The following is a 23,244-nucleotide window of genomic DNA, read 5'->3' as shown; positions in this document are numbered from 1 at the left end:
GCCAGGTGCTGTGAAAGAATGATAATGTACTGTACACACTTTAGTATTAACTTTATTAAATAGTGCAGCAGCAGCATCATCATCATCATGACGGTATGCAGAGGAGGTGATCATCCTCGGACTGCTGGTGGCGATGCCCCCTAAAGGCTGGCACATCATGCAGCCACCTGCACTGCCAGACCCAAAGACTGGCTCTGCCCGCCAGCAGCTCTGCTTTCTATCCGCGGATGCTGTCAGTCTCTTTGCTTCTTTCTTCTGTGTCCGCAGCTCCAGTGGCAGGCCTCCGACCAATGCGGCTTCCACACCTGTGGCCTTCTTGCGGCCTGCCTAGCCCTTGGCTCCACAGCTTCTCGTGGTCATCTGCAGGCTTCCTGGCTCTCCTGCAGAACCCACCTCAGCTGCATCCTCGCATGCAGAATTCTCTGCTGGTCTCCTCCATGTATATACACCTGCAACCAATGGATAGGTTGCAGATATGAGTCACAAACTGTAATTTTCTAGTTGCAATTAGTGGAGTACTTGAGACATGCCTGACCTTTACAACACTCTGCAGGACTCTTCCTTGTCTCAGTACTTTAGTATTGAAATGACTTAACTTACTAGTGTTCACTACTCCTAGTCGCCTCTTCCCTGTCCCAGTACCACAGTGGGTGGAATGAGGAGAAATGAGGGGAGATGGTTTACAACAGGTTAAAGGCGGGTGAGGTTGGTGCTCATAAGGGAAAGGAGGATACCATGTCTCGCCTGTGGATATCCTCTACCCAATCCCCAAGGACTCTCCACCCAGGTGAACCTCCCTCGCTTCTCCACCCCCAGGGTTAGAATCCAAAAGTGATGGCCCTTCCTTGACCACCTGAGAAGAGGATTCAAGGGAAGTAGGTGTAAGAATACCCTCAGGTTTCTCACAGTATGCATGAGCAATATTCCTCAAGCGCTTCCGGCTTTGCCCGGAAGACACATTAAGCTTTGTCCCGTAGTCCATTAGAACATTGTTTACAATTTAACGGAACATCGAGTACTGTTTACATAAACAAAACAGCCACTGTATCCCAGCTCAGAATCTTTACAGTATTTACAGTATTCTCCCTGTGTACCAAAGTACCTGATAACCAGGCTCGAAACTCAAACTTCCCGCAAGACAGTGATTGCCTAATTTATTCACCTGTAGAATACAATTTAAATGTAAAACTGCCTCATGTTACTAAAATGCTTACATATATGCCTACCTATTTAAGCCCGATGTGTGTCCTAGCAGTAACTAATATATAACAGGACTTCCTAGTGTAGGAATAATGCTCAGATATTCTGAATGGATTTGCCTGTTCAGCTAAAATGCATGTCAAGAGGAACTACAAACTCCCCAGCTGCTTCTTGCATGGGTTCATGACCTACACCTTCAATTAGACAAGCCACCATCTTGAAACCATGTTTGTAGAGGACACTGCTGGAGTCACTGCTCAGAGGCTCACACTCTTCCTGACATGCACTGAGTGTCTGCATGTTGCCTTGCACCATGCTGGTTTCTGTGATCCCCAACAGTCAGGTTTAGTAGGTTCCTGCACGAGCAAGCACTACTGCTGAACATTTCTTGTGCACAAACCCCACAGAATTAGCCTGGGGAGCCTGAGGGATCCACAATGCATCACCTCCTGGGCCTCCGTCAGAGAGCCAGTGGAGTTCCCAAGCCCCATCCCCTTTCATCCCCTCCAGAGTCCCACCAGCTAGCCTAAGACATGGTGCTATATCGCATACCTCTGCTTTACACCAATACTCCACCCCCCATCTGGGTGTGCTACAGGGGGTTCACTTAAGAAGGCTACATGTGCTCGGAGGAAGCCTTCTCAATGTGTAACAGTGAACGTATAGGGCTGTACGATTGGGAAGTACCTCGCAATACTTGGTTTGATCTCTTTGTTTCTAGCTAGCCAGGTAAGATGGCATGGTGTGTAGAACCTGAGAGTCTATAGTGCCCATGTAATTCCAAGGCATTCCAGCTCGATTGTGGCATCAGGGAACAGTTTCCTAATGTATAAAATGGGCCATTCGGTGCCCGGCTGTTTCTGAGAGAGCACTGCCCCTAGTCGTACTCCAAAGGCAACTGCAAAATAGATTACTGGCAAATGTCTGGCACAATGAGGCAGAGGGTATGGCACTAAAAACACTTCATCCCCTCTAAGGCATCCTGACCTGTCCACAGCAGCGGATTAGGCTTTGATGTCCAGAGTTTGTTGGTCAATCATTCTGCTACACTGAGGAATCGTGGCAGGAACCTCTGATAACATCCACCCAAGCCAGGAAATGATTGAAGTTTGTTCTCTGTAGTGGGTATGGGGGTTTTCTGGACCATCTTTACTGTATCCTGTAAGACTTGGAAGCCAAGGTGTTTGATGGTGTTGGTATGGCCAAATAACACTTGGTTACGTTAGCTTTTAAATCTACTTTCCACAAGGTTTGTGTCACCAAATGGACAATGCTTATGTTCTCCCCAGGGGTGCCTGTGAATCATGCCATCATCTAGACAGGCTCCAGTGGGAACAGTATAAAGTTGTAGCTCTTGGTCCATAAGGTGTTGGAACGTGGCATGTGTGCTGTGCAAACCAAAGGAGAATACTTTGAAAGAGACCCCGTGGCACAGAACATGCTGTTTTGTTTGTCCTCTAGGGCACGCATAATCTCCTAGCACCCCTTAGTCATGTCCAATCTGGATATGCAGGTAGAGATTCAGATCCATTATATTATTTCAGTCATTATCAGCATAGTATACAGAGGTATTCTGTTTTGGAAAGATTGAGTTTGAGGAAGTGGAGGCCATCTAGCTGGTGATGGTGGAGAGACAGCTTTTGAAGGCGTGGAGTTGTGAAGGTGATGACCTGAATGGTTCTAGGTGGTCGCTGCTGCAGCTCGGGTCGCAGTCTAGCAACACTGTCTAACATGTCTGCTGAGAAACACTCAGCGCTATCTTTAGTGTTGCCCCCAGCAGAAGGGCCTGGGGGGGGGGGGGGACACACTGGGCACCTTCATAGGAGCAGCCTCTAGCTCCAGCCCATCCCACTCTCACTTTAGGGAACCTGAATACCTATGGACTAGGCACACAATCTCAAATGGCTCAACAGAATGAGAAAGGACATCATTCCATTATTTACCTATAGGTGGCCAGCTTGCAGCTGGCCAGATTAATTGGCCTACAACTCCCATCAGCCCGAAGCAGCATAGACAATGGCTAGGAATTAGTGGAGTTGTAGGATGTACAAAAAGGTCCAGGGACAGCGATGAGGTTCCCCTCAGGAGAGAGTTAATGCTGAGAGGGAAATGAGACCAGCTGTGCATAGAATGGTGAAAGGAGACCTGGTGCAGAGGGATGGGAACCTACTCAAGGGTACATGGTGAACAGGGAGAGGAAAACCTTTGAAGTGTGACGGGGAACCTACTGAAGGGTACATGGTGAACAGGGAGAGGAAAACCTTTGAAGTGTGATGGGGAACCTACTCCAGGGTACATGGTGAACAGGGAGAGGAAAACCTTTGAAGTGTGATGGGGAACCTACTCAAGGGTACATGGTGAACAGGGAGAGGAAAACCTTTGAAGTGTGATGGGGAAACTACTCAAGGGTACGCGGTGAACATGGAGAGGACAACCTTTGAAGTGTCATGGGGAACCTACTCAAGGGTACATGGTGCAGAGGCATAGGAAAGCTTTGAAGGGAATATGGTGCAGTGTTATGGGGAAACTACTCAAGGTGGTATAGTAAGTGGAACGGTGAAGCAAGACAACGTTTGTGCAGTAAAAAGGGAGAAACAAGACCAGGGTTATTAACTCGCCTTTAGAGTCGGCACTTACAATGTAGCTGGAGATCTGTACTTGTAAATGGCACGGCTTATGCTCATCATGGCTGTCCCCCTTCTCTCCCCACAGATCCTGGACTTGGGCAGTAATGAGCTGTCCTACATTCCCCCTGACTTGCCCGAGTCCCTGGAGTGCCTGTACCTTCAAAGCAACCGTCTCACCTCAATCAGCACTGAGGCCTTCAACACCACGCCGCGCCTGAGAATCCTCATCCTCAGGTAACATTGCATGGACATCCACACCCTGCGACCATGCGCACACATCTGCGAACCCCAGCTTACCCTGCAGCCTACTAATGTGCACCTGCAACCAAACGCAGTCTACCAATACACCATGCGCACACATCTGCGAACCCCAGCTTACCCTGCAGCCTACTAATGTGCACCTGCACCCTGCAACCAAACGCAGTCTACCAATACACCATGCGCACACATCTGCGAACCCCAGCTTACCCTGCAGCCTACTAATGTGCACCAACACCCTGCAACCAAACGCAGTCTACCAATACACCATGCGCACACATCTGCGAACCCCAGCTTACCCTGCAGCCTACTAATGTGCACCTGCACCCTGCAACCAAACGCAGTCTACCAATACACCATGCGCACACATCTGCGAACCCCAGCTTACCCTGCAGCCTACTAATGTGCACCTGCATTCTGCAACCAAACGCAGTCTACCAATACACCATGCGCACACATCTGCGAACCCCAGCTTACCCTGCAGCCTACTAATGTGCACCTGCACCCTGCAACCAAACGCAGGCTACCAATACACCATGCGCACACATCTGCGAACCCCAGCTTACCCTGCAGCCTACTAATGTGCACCTGCACCCTGCAACCAAACGCAGTGTACCAATACACCATGCGCACACATCTGCGAACCCCAGCTTACCCTGCAGCCTACTAATGTGCACCTGCACCCTGCAACCAAACGCAGTCTACCAATACAACATGCGCACACATCTGCGAACCCCAGCTTACCCTGCAGCCTACTAATGTGCACCTGCACCCTGCAACCAAACGCAGGCTACCAATACACCATGCGCACACATCTGCGAACCCCAGCTTACCCTGCAGCCTACTAATGTGCACCTGCACCCTGCAACCAAACGCAGTCTACCAATACACCATGCGCACACATCTGCGAACCCCAGCTTACCCTGCAGCCTACTAATGTGCACCTGCACCCTGCAACCAAACGCAGGCTACCAATACACCATGCGCACACATCTGCGAACCCCAGCTTACCCTGCAGCCTACTACTGTGCACCTGCACCCTGCAACCAAACGCAGGCTACCAATACACCATGCGCACACATCTGCGAACCCCAGCTTACCCTGCAGCCTACTAATGTGCACCTGCACCCTGCAACCAATGCAGTCTACCAATACACCATGCGCACACATCTGCGAAGTCCAGTTTTCCCAAGTCCAGCTTAGCTTGCAGTCTACTAATGTGCACCTGCACGCTGCAATCTAACTCACACTACAAATGCAGGTTGCGCATTACTTTACAGGATAAAATATTCATGCGCTTTGAGGCCCATGGGTGAGTAGTGCTTTATAAAAACTACAAATAAATGCACACTGCAGTCTTATGAATAGTATGATTGCTACACCCCACCTTGCAGTCTGCTAAAATAAAAATGCACACTGTAATTAATTCAGTCTGCAAATACTGGTGTGCGCACTACAACATCGTTTCCGCTCTGATAAAAGGCATGGTGCAATACAACATGATACAGAGTCTTGACACACCTGCACAAAGTAAACTCATTCTGCCTGGTAATACCGGTCTGTACGCTACACCTGCCGTAAAGCCTGCTAAAAGACAGGTACACACTGCAACATAAAGAGAAGAATGCTACTGCACAACTACACACTAGAACCTACTTCAGTCTGCTAAAATGCACCTGAATAGCACCCTAACTCTCGGCTTGCACGCTACAAACCACTTCATTGGAACTTAATTCTGGTAGCCCACACCATCAGCACAGCACGTCCGAACAGTGTTACCATGCATACACCTGGCCTCTGCATTCCAGCTCGAAGTCTGTTAGCACACACCTGCACTTGCAGCCTTTTTCCCCCTTCTAGGAAAGTCGAATCTGGGTCTGTTGCATTGTTCTCTGCTCAAAAACGGAGTCTACAACTTGGCACACACAACTTGGAAACATGCGCTCCCTTGCTTCTCTAGCTGCCTGCGCTCCCTTGCATCGTAGGAGCCTGCATTCTGTTCCGTTCCCTTGCCCCCCCCCTACGTTTCCCCTCCTTGCTCTTGCATCTCATTCCTGCCCTCTTTGATCTATTGTGCACTATTCTGATACTGTCTCGTGCTCCACTGTTTTTCTGGAATTACTTTGCATTGCCTGCATTCTTCTTCTAGGTTCCTGTTGTGTTCTGTGCCTTGTTGACTGCACTGACTTTGTGTTTGCTCTCTATGGTTACTTGATATTGTGTTGCTGTCCATGGTTTGTGGCATCACATTGCAATTGCCTTTGTTCTTCACTTCTAGGTTCCCTGCTGACCTTTGTGCTTTGCTTTTGGTCCTGTATTGCATCTGCATTCTTTACTTCTAGGTTCCCTGCTGACCTGTGTGCTTTGCTTTTGGTCCTGTATTGCATCTGCATTCTTTACTTCTATGTTCCCTGCTGACCTGTGTGTTTTGCTTGTGGTCCTGTCTTGCATCTGCTTTCTTCACTTCTAGGTTCTCTGCTGACCTGTGTGCTTTGCTTTTGGCCCTGTATTGCATCTGCCTGCTGACCTGTGTGCTTTGCTTTTGGCCCTGTATTGCATCTGCCTGCTGACCTGTGTGCTTTGCTTTTGGTCCTGCATTGCATCTGCTTTCTTTACTTCTAGGTTCCCTGCTGACCCGTGTGCTTTGCTTTTGGTCCTGTATTGCATTTGCTTTCTTTACTTCTAGGTTCCCTGCTGACCTGTGTGCTTTGCTTTGGTCCTGTACTGCATCTGCTTTCTTTACTTCTAGGTTCCCTGCTGACCTGTGTGCTTTGCTTTTGGCCCTGTATTGCATCTGCTTTCTCTACTTCTAGGTTCCCTGCTGACCTGTGTGCTTTGCTTTGGTCCTGTATTGCATCTGCTTTCTTTACTTCTAGGTTCCCTGCTGACCTGTGTGCTTTGCTTTGGTCCTGTACTGCATCTGCTTTCTTTACTTCTAGGTTCCCTGCTGACCTGTGTGCTTTGCTTTTGGCCCTGTATTGCATCTGCCTGCTGACCTGTGTGCTTTGCTTTTGGTCCTGTATTGCATCTGCTTTCTTCACTTCCAGGTTCCCTGCTGACCTGTGTGCTTTGCTCTTGGTCCTGTATTGCATCTGCTTTCTTTACTTCTAGGTTCCCTGCTGACCTGTGTGCTTTGCTTTTGGTCCTGTATTGCATCTGCTTTCTTCACTTCTAGGTTCCCTGCTGACCTGTGTGCTTTGCTTTTGGCCCTGTATTGCATCTGCTTTCTTTACTTCTAAGGTTCCCTGCTGACCTGGGTGCTTTGCTTTTGGCCCTGTATTGCATCTGCCTGCTGACCTGTGTGCTTTGCTTTTGGTCCTGTACTGCATCTGCTTTCTTTACTTCTAGGTTCCCTGCTGACCTGTGTGCTTTGCTTTTGGCCCTGTATTGCATCTGCCTGCTGACCTGTGTGCTTTGCTTTTGGTCCTGTATTGCATCTGCTTTCTTCACTTCCAGGTTCCCTGCTGACCTGTGTGCTTTGCTCTTGGTCCTGTATTGCATCTGCTTTCTTTACTTCTAGGTTCCCTGCTGACCTGTGTGTTTTGCTCTTGGTCCTGTATTGCATCTGCTTTATTTACTTCTAGGTTCCCTGCTGACCTCTGTGTTTTGCTCTTGGTCCTGTATTGCATCTGCATTCTCTACTTCTAGGTTCCCTGCTGACCTGTGTGCTTTGCTTTTGGTCCTGTATTGCATCTGCTTTCTTCACTTCTAGGTTCCCTGCTGACCTGTGTGCTTTGCTTTTGGTCCTGTATTGCATCTGCTTTCTTTACTTCTAGGTTCCCTGCTGACCTCTGTGTTTTGCTCTTGGTCCTGTATTGCATCTGCTTTATTTACTTCTAGGTTCCCTGCTGACCTCTGTGTTTTGCTCTTGGTCCTGTATTGCATCTGCATTCTCTACTTCTAGGTTCCCTATTGTGCTCTTTTCTTTCTGATGGTTCTGTACTGCATCTGATTTGTAGGTCTGTTGTTCTTGTTCTTTGTTTTGTCCCCTCCCTTTCGTGTCCCCCTCTGTGCCTCTCTCCTTTCTGCCCCCCTCCTCTCCGAACCAAAAACCAACTGTCCCGGTGGGGGTGTAGCCTTGATTTTCCCAGAGTGGATGCCTGCTTCTATCATTCCAATGCAGCACTACACCTGCTTTGAATGCCTGGTCTGCAGGCTCTCTATCTCTCCTGGCCTCTCTCTCACTGTGGCCACTGTCTACAGGCCACCTGGCCAGGTCGCCCTCTTTCTCTCCGAGTGGGCTGACCTCTCCTCCTTGCCTCTACCTCTCAACATCTGTTCCTCGGAAAGACTTGAACATTCACCTGGATGCTACCAACCCTTCTTCAGGACTTTTTTACAACCTCTGAAATTCTCTCTCTATTCTTCCCTCTGGCCCGACTCACTCTGCACGTCACACCCTGGATGTTCTGATCTCCTCAGACCTCCCTTTCTGTAACCCTCTCACGACCCCTCCACCTTGGAGTGATCACATTCTCCTTTCTTCCCACCTCTCTCTCTTCCTCGCAAGCCAAGCCGACACCAGCACTGCCAACTACCTCTTCGGCACCCCTGCTGCTTCTCTGGTTACCCTGTTGCCTCCCTCCTCTGCCACCCCTCTGGCACTCTTCTTCCTCTCTGACTGCCCTGCCTTCTCTTCCTTCCTCCTCTGCCCATCCTCAGGCACCTCCAACACTTCCGCAGGGTGTACCTCTGGCCTGTACCCCTCCCCAAATGTCCTTCTAATGCGGCAACCTGCTCACATCGCTACTCTCAACTCTCGTTTTGCTGTTAAACACTCCTCTGATATCTGCTGTCTCCTGGAAGACCTTGATTTGGATGTACTCAATCTCACAGAGACTTGGTTCGTGGCCAGCTCTGTCACGAGTTTTGATACTCTCCTTCCCGATGGCTACAAGATCCTCTCCGAACCAAGAACCAACCGTCCCGGTTGGGGTGTAGTCTTGATTTTTATCTGAGTGGATCCCTGCTTTTATCATTCCAATGCAGTGCTACACCTGCTTTGAATGCCTGGTCTGCAGGCTCTCTATCTCTCCTGGCCTCTCTCTCACTGTGACCACTGTCTACAGGCCGCCTGGCCAGGTCATCCTCTTTCTCTCTGAGTGGGCTGAGTGCGTTTAAGGGTGGCAAGGTCGGAATTGCACCAAGAGTTGCACTTAGATTTGGGCTTCAAACAGATCATCATGAGAGTGCCAAGGACATCCATAGTGTTAGAGATTGAGAGATGAAGGTTAGAGAGGGCTGTGTGAGGGTGTGAGTCGGCCAAAGGTGCAGGAGGAGGATGGATAGAAAGTAGTGGTGAAAGCCTCAACTGACACACACTTCATGGGTCGGATGACCGAGAAGGTAGGTGGCAGTGTTGGAGTCGGCTTGACCTGCTGGGCAGAGAGAGAGGGAAAGGTGAGAAGAAAGTAGAAAGTGATCACTCCAAGAGAGAGGAGTGGCGAGAGGGCTAGAGAAAGGGAGAAAACTAAATTTGGCAAGGGGGGGACGGCGAGGTTCAGCACTAGGACCTGTTGGGCTTGAATGTAGTGAAAAACGCTGCAGGTGAGTGCGGGGGGCGGGTCTTGCCAAGTCTTCCACCAGGTAAGTAGGACAAGACACAGGTTTTGCAAACACACTGCGCACAGACACTAGTTAAGACCACGTTGGTATAGTAGTTTTAATCAACACTAGGGTAGCCTGACACGTGTTTCAAGCACTTCCTCTTGCACTGAGGCTGCAAGGTGATGTAGTACAGATAAATTAAACAAAGTCCATGTGGAGGACCCAAGATAGCAAGGCAAACAAAAATGGGTGAACAACAGAACAATTGCATTACTCATTTATGGCACAATTTAGATAATATTGCAAGATGTTCAGTCCATAGTGGCAAGAACCGAAATTTTAAGCAATTAGGAGACAGGGAAAATTAATCATCCATAAACAGAGTAAATTCAGTAAAATCCATTCCATGTGTATATTAGGAAGCCATCAGATAAGGAAGGGGAAAAAGGAAAGGGAAAAGAAAAATAAACAAAGGTTTCATTAGCTCTTAAGTTCTAGGTAGGCCATACAATTAGATTTGGCTATTCAAGAAGTTTGATCTTTTACCTGCAGTGAGGTATGAATCAGTTGCGAACTGAGGAAAGAAGGAAATCCAAAAAGACAATTCCATTTTATGGTCATTGTCAAGTGTACGCGCTAATGCTTCAATTCATTACGTGGAGTAAAATGGCTGTGCACTTACCCATAAGTATGGTATGTGATTGAAGAATAGGTCTCACAGGCTCCACTGTAAATTTAGATCGTATGGGGTATTAGACATTGTACTAATGCATGTGCAGAGCAATTAGTAATTTTGTTTGAAGGAGATGTATAACATAATGGTACCTGTCACTTGCAGTTGCTACAACAAATATTGAAGCGTTTCCACGTTGACGATTAGGAAGGCAATGTAGGTTGAAAAGACGAGCGTTCATCACGAGCCCAGCAAATAAGGGAAAATAGGAAAGGACAAGACAGACAACCCAATTAGTCAAACCTGCGCGTCTGGCTAAGTAATTAATGCATGCGTAGACCCTCAAGGCTCTAGGGGTCTGCGCGCATTCTGTACTACATCACCTTGCATGTACAGAAACCTTGCAGCCTCAGTGGAAGAAGAAGTGCTCGAAACACGTGTCAGGCAACTCTAGTGTCTGAGGAGATCAGAACATCCAGGGTGTGCCCTGCAGAGTGAGTCAGGCCGGAGGGAAGAATAGAAAGAGAGAGAGAGAATCGCAGACGTTGCAAAGAGTCCTGAAGAACGGCTGCTAGCATCCAGGTGGAGGTTTAAGTCTCCACCTGGATGCTTGGATCTAAGGAAATTGCAACAAGAAAAACCTTGGTATTATTGATCAGGCCCTGGCCTGGTTGACCTCCTTTCTCACCGACAGACCCTCTAAGGTACAACTGGGATATTTCCTCTCTTCTATCTCTCTCTCTCTACTTGTGGTGTTCTCCAGGGGTCTAATCTCTCACCCTGGCTCTTCAACCACGACCTGGCACCTCTTGCCCCCTGCATCGCTACTTTCTGCTCCAATTTTCAATGTTACGTGGATGACTCTCAGCTCTCTTTCAGGCTCCCCTCGGCCACCTCTACTCCTTCTCTCATTCCAGACTGTCTGCCTGCAATTCAGGAGTGGTGTCCCATCAATGATCTCTGCCTTAATGCCAGTAAGACTGAGATCCTCCTCATTGGGACAACCGCTCCTTCATTTCCTCTCTCTCTCTCTCTGTCCACCCACTCTGGGCCCTCTTCCTGCTCCTTCCTGTGAGGCTACGAACCTTGGTGTCATCTTCGACTCCAATCTCTCCTTCACTCCTCACGTCTCTAAGAAGTCAAATTATCAGCTGCACCTCCTCAGAGGTATTCTTCCTTTCCTCTCCTTCCCCTAGAAGCTCACTGTCTCCAGAGCACTGGTCCTCTCTAGGCTTGACTATTGCAACAGCCTCTTTCTAACTTTTACTGCCTTTACTCTTCGACCGTTACAACTTCCAGAACAGGACTGCGAGACTCCTTGTCCTTGGCCTCAAGCCCAGGGATCGTATCTCTCCAGCTCTGACATCTCTTCACCGGCTCTGCATGGCTGCAAAGAACAACTTCAAGACTCTGCCTTGTCCACAAGACTTTCTGGGGCCTGGGACCGCTCTACCTCCAACTTTCTGTTCCAAGACATCTTCCTTCTCGCGCTCTCCACTCATCCACCTCCAACTCTCTGAGGGTCAGACGCTTCTCCAAGAAGAGAGTTGGGGGCCTCCCTCTGGAACAGCCTCCCTGCCTCTCAAATTTGAGCAGAACCACCTCTGGTTCCGGATGCAGCTCAAGACCTTCCTTTTTGCTTCCGCTTTCTCTCTTCCTCACCCCTGCTTATGCACCGACTTCTCCGCGCACTGGTCACATGGTCATCCTCTGAACTCGGGCCCAAGCTCCTGCATGTCCAGTTGCCCTTGCACTGCCTCTGGGCTCCCCAGCACTTAAGGGTCTGTATCTGCAACCCTGCAGTCCCTTCTCTCTGCACGTATGAGCCACCCGCTGGCTGCACTTGTGAGTTAACTGCACTTCTCCCCTTCCCCTCCCCCCTGGCACTTCTCCCCTTCGCTCTACCCTGCACTTGCGCGATCTGTATGACACGCGGCCTAGTAAGAGTGTGCTTTTGTCCTCCCTTTGTTTCCCCTCCTTATCTTGTATATAATGCACGTTATAAATGCCACATCACATCACATCATATCACACTACAGCCTACACCAGTCTTAACACACTCCTGCATACTGCAACCTAGCTTGTTGTCGGCTTACACACACCTGCATAGCACAATGTTGCTCATATGCGCTCATTCACATGTACCCACTGCTCCCTAACAGATGTGCACATTTGCAGAGGCACACAGCTGCAAAGTCCACAGCTGCATAGGGGCATCCTAGACACGAAGCAGTACAGTTCGGCAATTATAGACAAGTATCTATTTTCCCATAGACCTTGATTTCCGACACACGGATCCCCGTTATGACTGCCTGACAAATGGTGCCCTGCCCCAAGACAACACAGACATATAGAGAACCCCCAAACTAGGCAGAGGACAACAGAGGATAGCACAGGGGCAACGCACTGGTCTTGGAAGCAAGACCCTACAGAGCAACAGAAGTTCGAATCCCGGATCTGCGCTTAGAAACCAAACTCAGGTAGGGTATTAGGCGCGTTATAAAAAAAAACAATTAAATGAATGAAAATAAATAAAGGGCCTTCCGAGCAAGTGTAGTTCAACACATGACGATATGTGCTCTGGAGAATGCATCAAACAGGAGACCACGATGCCCACCCAGGTAGGGCCTGCCCTTCATAAGACTGGGCACGCGACACTCACTGCAGAAACGTCCAGGCCTCACAAGCTGGCCACGTCGCCATATATGGCTAGCAATTCATTCACAGACATCCTTTTGTTAGAGTGAATTTCAATATAAACTTCCTTTACTCGCTCAAAAGGGTTTTTTGCTGAATCACTATCACAGATAATGAGCGTAATATTGTGGGTATTCTTATGTTCCCAGAATGCTCTTTGCTTCTATGCAAATCCCCAGGCTTGGGGTGAAGCAAATCTTCAATAATGGCAACAGGGGGGGGACTGGCACCCTCAAGCTATGTGAGAGCAAGCGAGGGGATGAGGCAACACCTGCACGCCAATCAGTTGAAAGCTCAGGATTAAACTCTTGCCTCATACATTCAGAACATCGATTTGGATTGTTCCAATTTCAGAATCCCACTACCAGTTCACACTGTCCTGCTTAGTAGGACTCCGATGCTAAAGCACGACTATTGAAAAACGAACTGTGATAACCTAATTCACTTTTACAATTGAATAATGCATTAGAATTCTCACTGCTGACAAGTGCATAGCTCGCATTCACAGCTACAATGGACAATCATTGGCAAAGCCAATAACTTTCGCATATACATTTTTTTTATTGCACTTTACATGTAAAGGTAAGAATGCAGTAAACACTTGGGCCTGATTAGCCAATAATTGCAACTATGCCTGCAAATTACCACTTGCAGGAAAATAACCTGTAATAGACACAGTAGAAAGACTAGAGCGGGGCGAGGAAGAGTGGCTGATGGTAGATAGAGATGAGGAAGGGTGGTTTTAAAGATAGGTTTGGATAGTGTATGGGGTACAGTGGTGTGGACAGGTGGGTGAGTGAGTGAGGGTAGAGTGATCTGGATGAGTGGGTGTGGTTAGAGACTACTGGGCAAGGTTGAGTAGGGATAGAGGGGGCGGGGAAGGATGGGTGGGTTTAGAGAGGTGTGTGAGGAGTTGGGCAACACCAGGTGGGCTTAGAGAAGGGTGCACGGGTAGAGGAAGGTAAGGAAGGGCAGGGGTAGTGGTGGTGAGGAAGGGTGAGTGGTGGATAGAAGATTGAGGAAGGGGAGTAGTAATATACTTTATTTCGGTTTTCTCCATTAACAATAAATACAATTTCATGCAAAAATCATCATATTTTAAAAACAGAATTAAAATACTCTAAGCAAATGTTTAAAAGCCTCAACAACGTGTTTACGTAGGTCGTTCGTAAAATGCACGTCTACGTGGGAGGACAAAAAAAAATGCATGGCCCCTGCAACATGTCTGATGCTAGTAGCCTTAAAATGATTGCTCAGCCATAAACGTCTGAGATCCTGAAATTCTTTGTTTTTAGACAAAAGAATAAAACGTGAATAAAATTCTCCTGGGATCTGTTAACACATATACAAAACTCGGAGTTAAAAAGCCACTTCATTCGCGCCCTCAAAGGTAAAACATTGAGACGAATCATAGCAATGATTCGTCTCTGAGTCAGTGAAGGAACAGCAGTGAGAGCAGCATTTTCAAAATAGCTCCCAAGGGCCTGCCTTGAAAACCCCAACGAGCTTAGTTACCACTTCAAAACTCCAAAAACGCCCCCCCCCCCCCCCGCCCCACCACTTCTTGCAGAGACTAACACAGTCTTTGTGCCAGGAATAATTACAAACGCCTCAGCCTCTAGTATATTAGGATTCAAAGGTACAGATGGATGCAGCTTGCAGTAACACCTCTTGTATATTAGGATTCAAAGGTACAGATGGATGCAGCTAGCAGTAACACCTCTAGTATATTAGGATTCAAAGGTACAGATGGATGCAGCTTGCAGTAACACCTCTAGTATATTAGGATGCAAAGTTACAGATGGATGCAGCTAGCAGTAACACCTCTAGTATATTAGGATTCAAAGGTACAGATGGATGCAGCTTGCAGTAACACCTCTAGTATATTAGGATTCAAAGGTACAGGTGGATGCAGCTTGCAGTAACACCTCTAGTATATTAGGATGCAATGGTACAGGTGGATGCAGCTTGCAGTAACACCTCTAGTATATTAGGATGCAATGGTACAGGTGGATGCAGCTTGCAGTAACACCTCTAGTATATTAGGATTCAAAGGTACAGATGGATGCAGCTTGCAGTAACACCTTTAGTATATTAGGATTCACAGGTACAGGTAGATGCAGCTTGCAGTAACACCTCTAGTACATTAGGATTCACAGGTACAGGTGGATGCAGCTTGCAGTAACACCTCTAGTATATTAGGATTCAAAGGTACAGATGGATGCAGCTTGCAGTAACACCTTTAGTATATTAGGATTCAAAGGTACAGATGGATGTAGCTAGCAGTAACACCTTTAGTATATTAGGATTCAAAGGTACAGATGGATGCAGCTTGCAGTAACACCTTTAGTATATTAGGATTCAAAAGGTACAGATGGATGCAACTTGCAGTAACACCTTTAGTATATTAGGATTCAAAGGTACAGATGGATGCAGCTTGCAGTAACACCTCTAGTATATTAGGATTCAAAGTTACAGATGGATGCAGCTTGCAGTAACACCTCTAGTATATTAGGATTCAAAGGTACAGATGGATGCAGCTTGCAGTAACACCTCTAGTATATTAGGATGCAAAGGTACAGATGGATGCAGCTTGCAGTAACACCTTTAGTATATTAGGATTCAAAGGGACAGATGGATCTAGCTAGCAGTAACACCTCTAGTATATTAGGATTCAAAGGTACAGATGGATGTAGCTAGCAGTAACACCTCTAGTATATTAGGATTCAAAGGTACAGATGGATGCAGCTTGCAGTAACACCTTTAGTATATTAGGATTCAAAGGTACAGATGGATGCAGCTTGCAGTAACACCTTAAGGTACAGATGGATGCAACTTGCAGTAACACCTTTAGTATATTAGGATTCATTGCAGTAACACCTCTAGTATATTAGGATTCAAAGGGACAGATGGATGCAGCTTGCAGTAACACCTCTTGTATATTAGGATTCACAGGTACAGGTAGATGCAGCTTGCAGTAACACCTCTAGTACATTAGGATTCACAGGTACAGGTGGATGCAGCTTGCAGTAACACCTCTAGTATATTAGGATTCAAAGGTACAGATGGATGCAGCTTGCAGTAACACCTTTAGTATATTAGGATTCAAAGGTACAGATGGATGTAGCTAGCAGTAACACCTTTAGTATATTAGGATTCAAAGGTACAGATGGATGCAGCTTGCAGTAACACCTTTAGTATATTAGGATTCAAAGGTACAGATGGATGCAACTTGCAGTAACACCTTTAGTATATTAGGATTCAAAGGGACAGATGGATGCAGCTTGCAGTAACACCTCTTGTATATTAGGATTCAAAGGTACAGATGGATGTAGCTTGCAGTAACACCTTTAGTATATTAGGATGCAAAGGTACAGATGGATGTAGCTAGCAGTAACACCTTTAGTATATTAGGATTCAAAGGTACAGATGGATGCAGCTTGCAGTAACACCTTTAGTATATTAGGATGCAAAGGTACAGATGGATGTAGCTTGCAGTAACACCTTTAGTATATTAGGATGCAAAGGTACAGATGGATGCAGCTTGCAGTAACACCTCTAGTATATTAGGATTCAAAGGTACAGATGGATGCAGCTAGCAGTAACACCTCTAGTATACTGGATGCAAAGGTACAGATGGATGCAGCTTGCAGTAACACATCTAGTATGTTAGGATTCAAAGGTACAGATGGATGTAGCTAGCAGTAACACCTCTAGTATATTAGGATTCAAAGGTACAGATGGATGCAGCTTGCAGTAACACCTTTAGTATATTAGGATTCAAAGGTACAGATGGATGCAGCTTGCAGTAACACCTCTAGTATATTAGGATTCAAAGGTACAGATGGATGCAGCTAGCAGTAACACCTCTAGTATACTGGATGCAAAGGTACAGATGGATGCAGCTTGCAGTAACACATCTAGTATGTTAGGATTCAAAGGTACAGATGGATGTAGCTAGCAGTAACACCTCTAGTATATTAGGATTCAAAGGTACAGATGGATGCAGCTTGCAGTAACACCTCTAGTATATTAGGATTCAAAGGTACAGATGGATGCAGCTTGCAGTAACACCTCTAGTATATTAGGATGCAAAGGTACAGATGGATGCAGCTTGCAGTAACACATCTAGTATGTTAGGATTCAAAGGTACAGATGAATGCAGCTTGCAGTAACACCTCTAGTATATTAGGATTCAAAGGTACAGATGGATGCAGCTTGCAGTAACACCTCTAGTATATTAGGATGCAAAGGTACAGATGGATGCAGCTTGCAGTAACACCTCTAGTATATTAGGATTCAAAGGTACAGATGGATGCAGCTTGCAGTAACACCTCTAGTATATTAGGAAGCAAAGGTACAGATGGATGCAGCTTGCAGTAACACCTCTAGTATATTAGGATTCAAAGGTACAGGTGGATGCAGCTTGCAGTAACACCTCTAGTATATTAGGATTCACAGGTACAGATGGATGCAGCTTGCAGTAACACCTTTAGTATATTAGGATTCAAAGGGACAGATGGATCTAGCTAGCAGTAACACCTCTAGTATATTAGGATCCAAAGGTACAGATGGATGCAGCTTGCAGTAACACCTTTAGTATATTAGGATTCAAAGGTACAGATGGATGTAGCTAGCAGTAACACCTCTAGTATATTAGGATTCAAAGGTACAGATGGATGTAGCTAGCAGTAACACCTTTAGTATATTAGGATTCAAAGGTACAGATGGATGTAGCTTGCAGTAACACTGTTTGTCAATGTTTAGACCCTATGTCCTGCACTTGCTCCTCCTCCCCTTCCCCAGCACTTTTCCCCTTTCCTCTCCCCTGCACTTGCACAATCTCAATGTCTCTGGGCCTAGTAAGATTGTGGTCTTGTCCCCCCTTGTTCCCCTCCCTTGCCTCGTCGTGCCTTGAAACAATTGGGCATAGGCACGCTATAAATAAAATATCATATCAATACTCTAAGAACCCCAATGCTAGCTGCCCCCAACACTAATGCAAGGGCAGTTATCAGAGTGCTTGGCATCACCCCCATCAATGTCCTTAAGCATATGCCGAGTAGCGGATCCAAAGGAATACAGCTTACCTTTCCCCACCGTTCACTTCCATATAATATGGCAGAATACATCTTAGCCTCGAGGGCTTGATTGCATTTATTGAAGCGCAAATCACCAAACCTTCGACAAAAACGTCTAAGACCACATAAACTAGTCCTAAGGCGGTTCACCACAATTGATACATGCGTAGACCACTGACAATTTCTTGCGAACAAGGGGAGGTAGAGCTTTGAGGAAGGATGGGTGAGGGTTAACGAAGGGTGTAGAAGAGCGTGTGGGGGGTAGAGGGCATCAGGAGTGGATAGGGGTAGATGTAGTGTAGAGCAGGGATGGACAGGGGCAGATGCAGAATGGGGCAGCGGTTAGAGCATGTGGTGTGTGTAGAGTGTGGGCAGAGGGCTAGAGTTGGGTAGGTTACAGTGGAGTATTGAGAGTGGGGGTGGTAACTAGGGTGGTGTAGAGGGTCATGTGCTGAGATGAAGAGGAGTAGTGGGGTGATGCAGTGCTAGTGTGGAATAATGAGGGTTATGGAGAGAGGGTGTGGGGATGTCTGGAGCAGGAGTATGGGCGTGTGGAAAGGTGGAATGGTGTGGCGGTATGCAGTGCTAGTATGGAATAATGAGGGTTATGGAGAGAGGGTGTGGGGATGTGTGGAGCAGGAGTATGGGCGTGTGGAAAGGTGGAATGGTGCGGTGGCATGCAGTGCTAGTGTGGAATAATGAGGGTTATGGAGAGAGGATGTGGGGATGTGTAGAGCAGGCGTATGGGCGTGTGGAAAGGTGGAATGGTGCGGTGGTATGCAGTGCTAGTGTGGAATAATGAGGGTTATGGAGAGAGGGTGTGGGGATGTGTGGAGCAGGAGTATGGGCGTGTGGAAAGGTGGAATGGTGCGGTGGCATGCAGTGCTAGTGTGGAATAATGAGGGTTATGGAGAGAGGATGTGGGGATGTGTAGAGCAGGCGTATGGGCGTGTGGAAAGGTGGAATGGTGCGGTGGTATGCAGTGCTAGTGTGGAATAATGAGGGTTATGGAGAGAGGGTGTGGGGATGTCTGGAGCAGGAGTATGGGCGTGTGGAAAGGTGGAATGGTGCGGTGGTATGCAGTGCTAGTGTGGAATAATGAGGGTTATGGAGAGAGGGTGTGGGGATGTCTGGAGCAGGAGTATGGGCGTGTGGAAAGGTGGAATGGTGCGGTGGTATGCAGTGCTAGTGTGGAATAATGAGGGTTATGGAGAGAGGGTGTGGGGATGTGTGGAGCAGGAGTATGGGCGTGTGGAAAGGTGGAATGGTGTGGTGGTATGTAGTGGCGGTGTTGCATGGTGGTATGCAGTGATGGTCTGATGTGTTGGTGGGGCATAGTGTTTAGTGTGGAGTGGTGATATGGAATGGTGGTGGTATGGGGTTGAGTCGTAATGGAGTGGTGGAAGAGTGAGGGTGTGAGTGGGTGGTGTTGAGTGACCGGGTAGTGGGGTGGTGGGTGGTGTTGAGTGTTTATGCGGTGTGGGGTGAGGCTAGATGCAATATCTAAAACTGAGACAATCTAGTAAAAGCAGTGCGTGCCATGGCCCACTGGTAGCCCAGGCAGTAGTGCATGAGAGGGGCAGCGCTTGAGGTGTTGTCTGGGCTCAGCGATTTGTATAGAAATCAAAGGGAATTCTGGGAGTATAAGAATGACCACAGAATTTTATATTTGAAATATGTTTGTTGTAGTGGTTCAAGCATGAAACCTTTCCAAGCATGTAATACACACTGGGCTCTCTGTCTCATTTCTCACAATTCACCCCAACATTAAAAGGTTAGCAGACTGCATGGAGCTCACCCCAACAATAAAATGTTAGCAGAATGCATGGAGCTCACCCCCCAACATTAACATGTTAGCAGACTGCATGGCACTCACCCCAACATTAACATGTTAGCAGACTGCATGGAGCTCACCCCCCAACAATAACATGTTAGCAGACTGCATGGAGCTCACCCCCCAACATTAACATGTTAGCAGACTGCATGGCATTGGGCTGTGTGATGTGGGGCTCGGGCTATTCTGTGTCAGTGAAGAACATGGGTTCCTTTTTATAAATGATCCACAGAACCTGTTCATCGGCACTTCCCCTGCAGCCACGCGCCTTGCAATGCGAGCAATGGCACGTGCTGCCTACGGGAGACACTGGGAGACACAGCACCTGATAGAAGAGTGTGGGGAGGGAAAGGCTGCACACAGGAGCAGGAGGTGCCCCCCAGGCATACTCTGCCGCAGCTGCTAACTTGCTCTTGCTCGCAGGTCGCTCATAAAGAGGGCCTGTGGTGCAGACTTGCATACAGTATGAGGAAGAGACATGGACCTCCCCCAGCAGCTAACACAAACTCCCTTCTATGCGCTCCCCAGGTCTAACCGTCTCACCGCGGCCAGCACTCCTCCAGCTTCCTTCTGGGACCTGAAGCTCCTGGAGGTAGTGGACACCACCGGGAACCCCGAGCACATCACAGTGAACACCCCAAGAGCCAGCCAGCGCCTTAGACCTCAGAACAGCACCTCCGAGGCCTAGGCAGGGCCATGCCACCCAGACCATCCCTGGCTCCAGCGAGGCCCTGCAGGTGAGTGCATCCGTGTAGACCTCTTCTCTGAACCTCTGCATGAAGCTAGCACTGACCTGCAAGCAAGGAAGCAAGGAAGGAAGGACACAGACAAGCTCATACAGGATTGGGACCAGGAATGTGTGCGTGGGGAGTAGAGGAAGGTGGGGGTGGGGGGGACAAGTCAATAAAAGGTACTTTAATGGCATAACAAGTGCGACAAATGTTGCCAGAATCGATCCATGGGATACTTAAAGGCTGCACTCGGTGTTTTCAGCGTTTTCTGAGTCCATGCTACTATATGCACTTGGTCTTGTCGGGTGGCATCCCTATTGGTTGCTGTTCTCTCAGATGCATCTGGCGTGTGTCCAGGGGTGAGGCAAAGCTGTACTCCTACGTCACGCCCCCTCTCATCCATACTAATAGCAGTCCCTCCCACAGGTACGAGACAGCAGCCATTTGCACCGCGAAATAACTTCCCCTTTCATTTCGTTCCATTCACAGGTGTGCCCGACCGTGCTGACTCCTCCCACCAGCCTCACCCTTCAGTCCTTTTTGCCACTGCTGCCACCTTTTTGCTTTGTTGTCACTTTAGCTTCCCCCACATAGATTTGTTTTTCTTCAAAATTCTTGACGCTGTTGCACCTCTGGCTTCACTGCCATAGCGGCATCATATGCTGGGGCCTGCATCAGGATATTCCCGCCCTCTTTGTTTGAGGTGTCCGGGCCGCTTGCCCGTCATGCTCAGCTCTCAGCCCCCATGCGCTTCGTCAATAGCTTGGCGGGTGAAGAGATCGGTTAGGTGCGTCACCCCTCGTTCGTCAATAGCTTGGCCGGTGAAGAGATCGGTTAGGTGCGTCACCCCTCCGTTCGTCAATAGCTTGGCCGGTGAAGAGATCGGTTAGGTGCGTCACCCCTCCGTTCGTCAATAGGTTGGCCGGTGAAGAGATCGCTTTGGTGCGTCACTCCTACGTTCGTCAATGGTTTGGCCGGTGAAGAGAGATCTGTTTAGTGCATCACCCCTACGTTCGTCGATGGCTTGGCCAGTGAAGAGAGATCTGTTTAGTGCATCATCTCTACGTTCATCGATGGCTTGGCCGGTGAAGAGATCTGTTTGGTGCATCACCTCTACATTCATCGATGGCTTGGCCGGTGAAGAGATCGGTTTGGTGCGTCACCCCTCCGTTCATCAATGGATGCCAGGTGAAGAGCTCTCTTTGGTGCGTCACCCCTACATTCGTCAATGGCTTGGCCGGTGAAGAGATCTGTTTGGTGCGTCACCCCTACATTTGTCAATAGCTTGGCCGGTGAAGAGATCTGTTTGGTGCGTCACCCCTACGTTCGTCAATAGCTTGGCCGGTGAAGAGATCTGTTTGGTGCGTCACTCCTACGTTCGTCAATGGTTTGGCCAGTGAAGAGAGATCTGTTTGGTGCTTCACTCCTACGTTCATCGATGACTTGGCCGGTGAAGAGATCGGTTTGGTGCGTCACCCCTCCGTTCTTCGATGGCTTGGCCGGTGAAGAGAGATCTGCTTAGTGCATCACCTCAACATTCATCAATGACTTGGCCGGTGAAGAGATCTCTTTAGTGCATCACCTCTACGTTCATCGATGGCTTGGCCGGTGAAGAGAGATCTCTTTAGTGCATCACCTCTACATTCATCGATGGCTTGGCCGGTGAATAGAGATCTGTTTAGTGCATCACCTCTACGTTCATCGATGGCTTGGCCGGTGAAGAGATCTGTTTAGTGCATCACCTCTACGTTCATCGATGGCTTGGCCGGTGAAGAGAGATCTGTTTAGTGCATCACCTCTACGTTCATGGATGGCTTGGCCGGTGAAGAGAGATCTGTTTAGTGCATCATCTCTACATTCATCGAGATCTGTTTAGTGCATCACCTCTACGTTCGTCGATGGCTTGGCCGATGAAGAGATCTGTTTGGGGCGTCACCCTTACGGTCAGTGAAGGAGTTTATCAGAGACCAATGTCGGAAAGCTGCATGCTCTGCGGAGGTAAGGACGCCTGTTTCTCAGGAACTTCTCAGGGTCGCCACGCATGGGAGGGAGGCTACTCCAGGACCGAGGGTTCTTTGGAAACTGGTATCTTTTATTTATTTATTGTGTTTTAATTCCATCAGGAACTTGTCATTTACAATCATTTCCAAGTTATACAATTGACAAATACTCTAAAATCGTATCCTTAACACAATTCATTCAATCATTACAGAACTGCTAAAAAAATGCATTTACATAAAATCACACTCTGGCATTTCCCATTGATACAATTCGTAATGCTTCCCAAATTCAGTAAAGAGCTATGTGCGTGGCGTGGCCACCGAACCCAATTTAGGACATTCTGTGAACAGATGTCTTACAGTTTCCTTGTTAGATTAAATCAGGTAAATTCTACAGAATCTTCCTTCAGGGGTAACTCCCATTGCGCACCTCGGGTAATTTGCACCCCGGGTAATTCGTACCGGTAACTGTTTGGTGCGCGTTTGAAGTCAGAGTTTACGAACAGCAGGGCCGGGGCATCTCATCAAGTACAGTTGGGGCTTCATGTACTTATGTGCAACCATGGCTACCTGAGGGAGTCCATGTAGTTTATACA

The 23,244-nt window shown here is 47.9% G+C and overlaps 1 protein-coding gene across 1 annotated transcript in view; it reads left to right on the top strand.

The window, feature by feature from the left end:
• The window catches only part of PODNL1 (podocan like 1), an 867,675-nt gene that overhangs the window by 765,401 nt on the left and 79,030 nt on the right, over positions 1-23,244 (top strand). Inside the window, exons 9-10 of the mRNA XM_069604378.1 lie at positions 3,913-4,061; positions 20,446-20,654. Coding sequence (XP_069460479.1) covers positions 3,913-4,061; positions 20,446-20,605 — 309 coding nt within the window. The 3' untranslated portion in view covers positions 20,606-20,654. The remainder of the gene's footprint in view (positions 1-3,912; positions 4,062-20,445; positions 20,655-23,244) is intronic.

Source organism: Ambystoma mexicanum, chromosome 3q (genome assembly GCF_040938575.1).
Source record: "Ambystoma mexicanum isolate Mex_15411 chromosome 3q, UKY_AmexF1_1, whole genome shotgun sequence".
NCBI classification, from domain to species: Eukaryota; Metazoa; Chordata; class Amphibia; order Caudata; family Ambystomatidae; genus Ambystoma; species Ambystoma mexicanum.
This window is presented reverse-complemented; position numbering and strand designations above follow the sequence as displayed.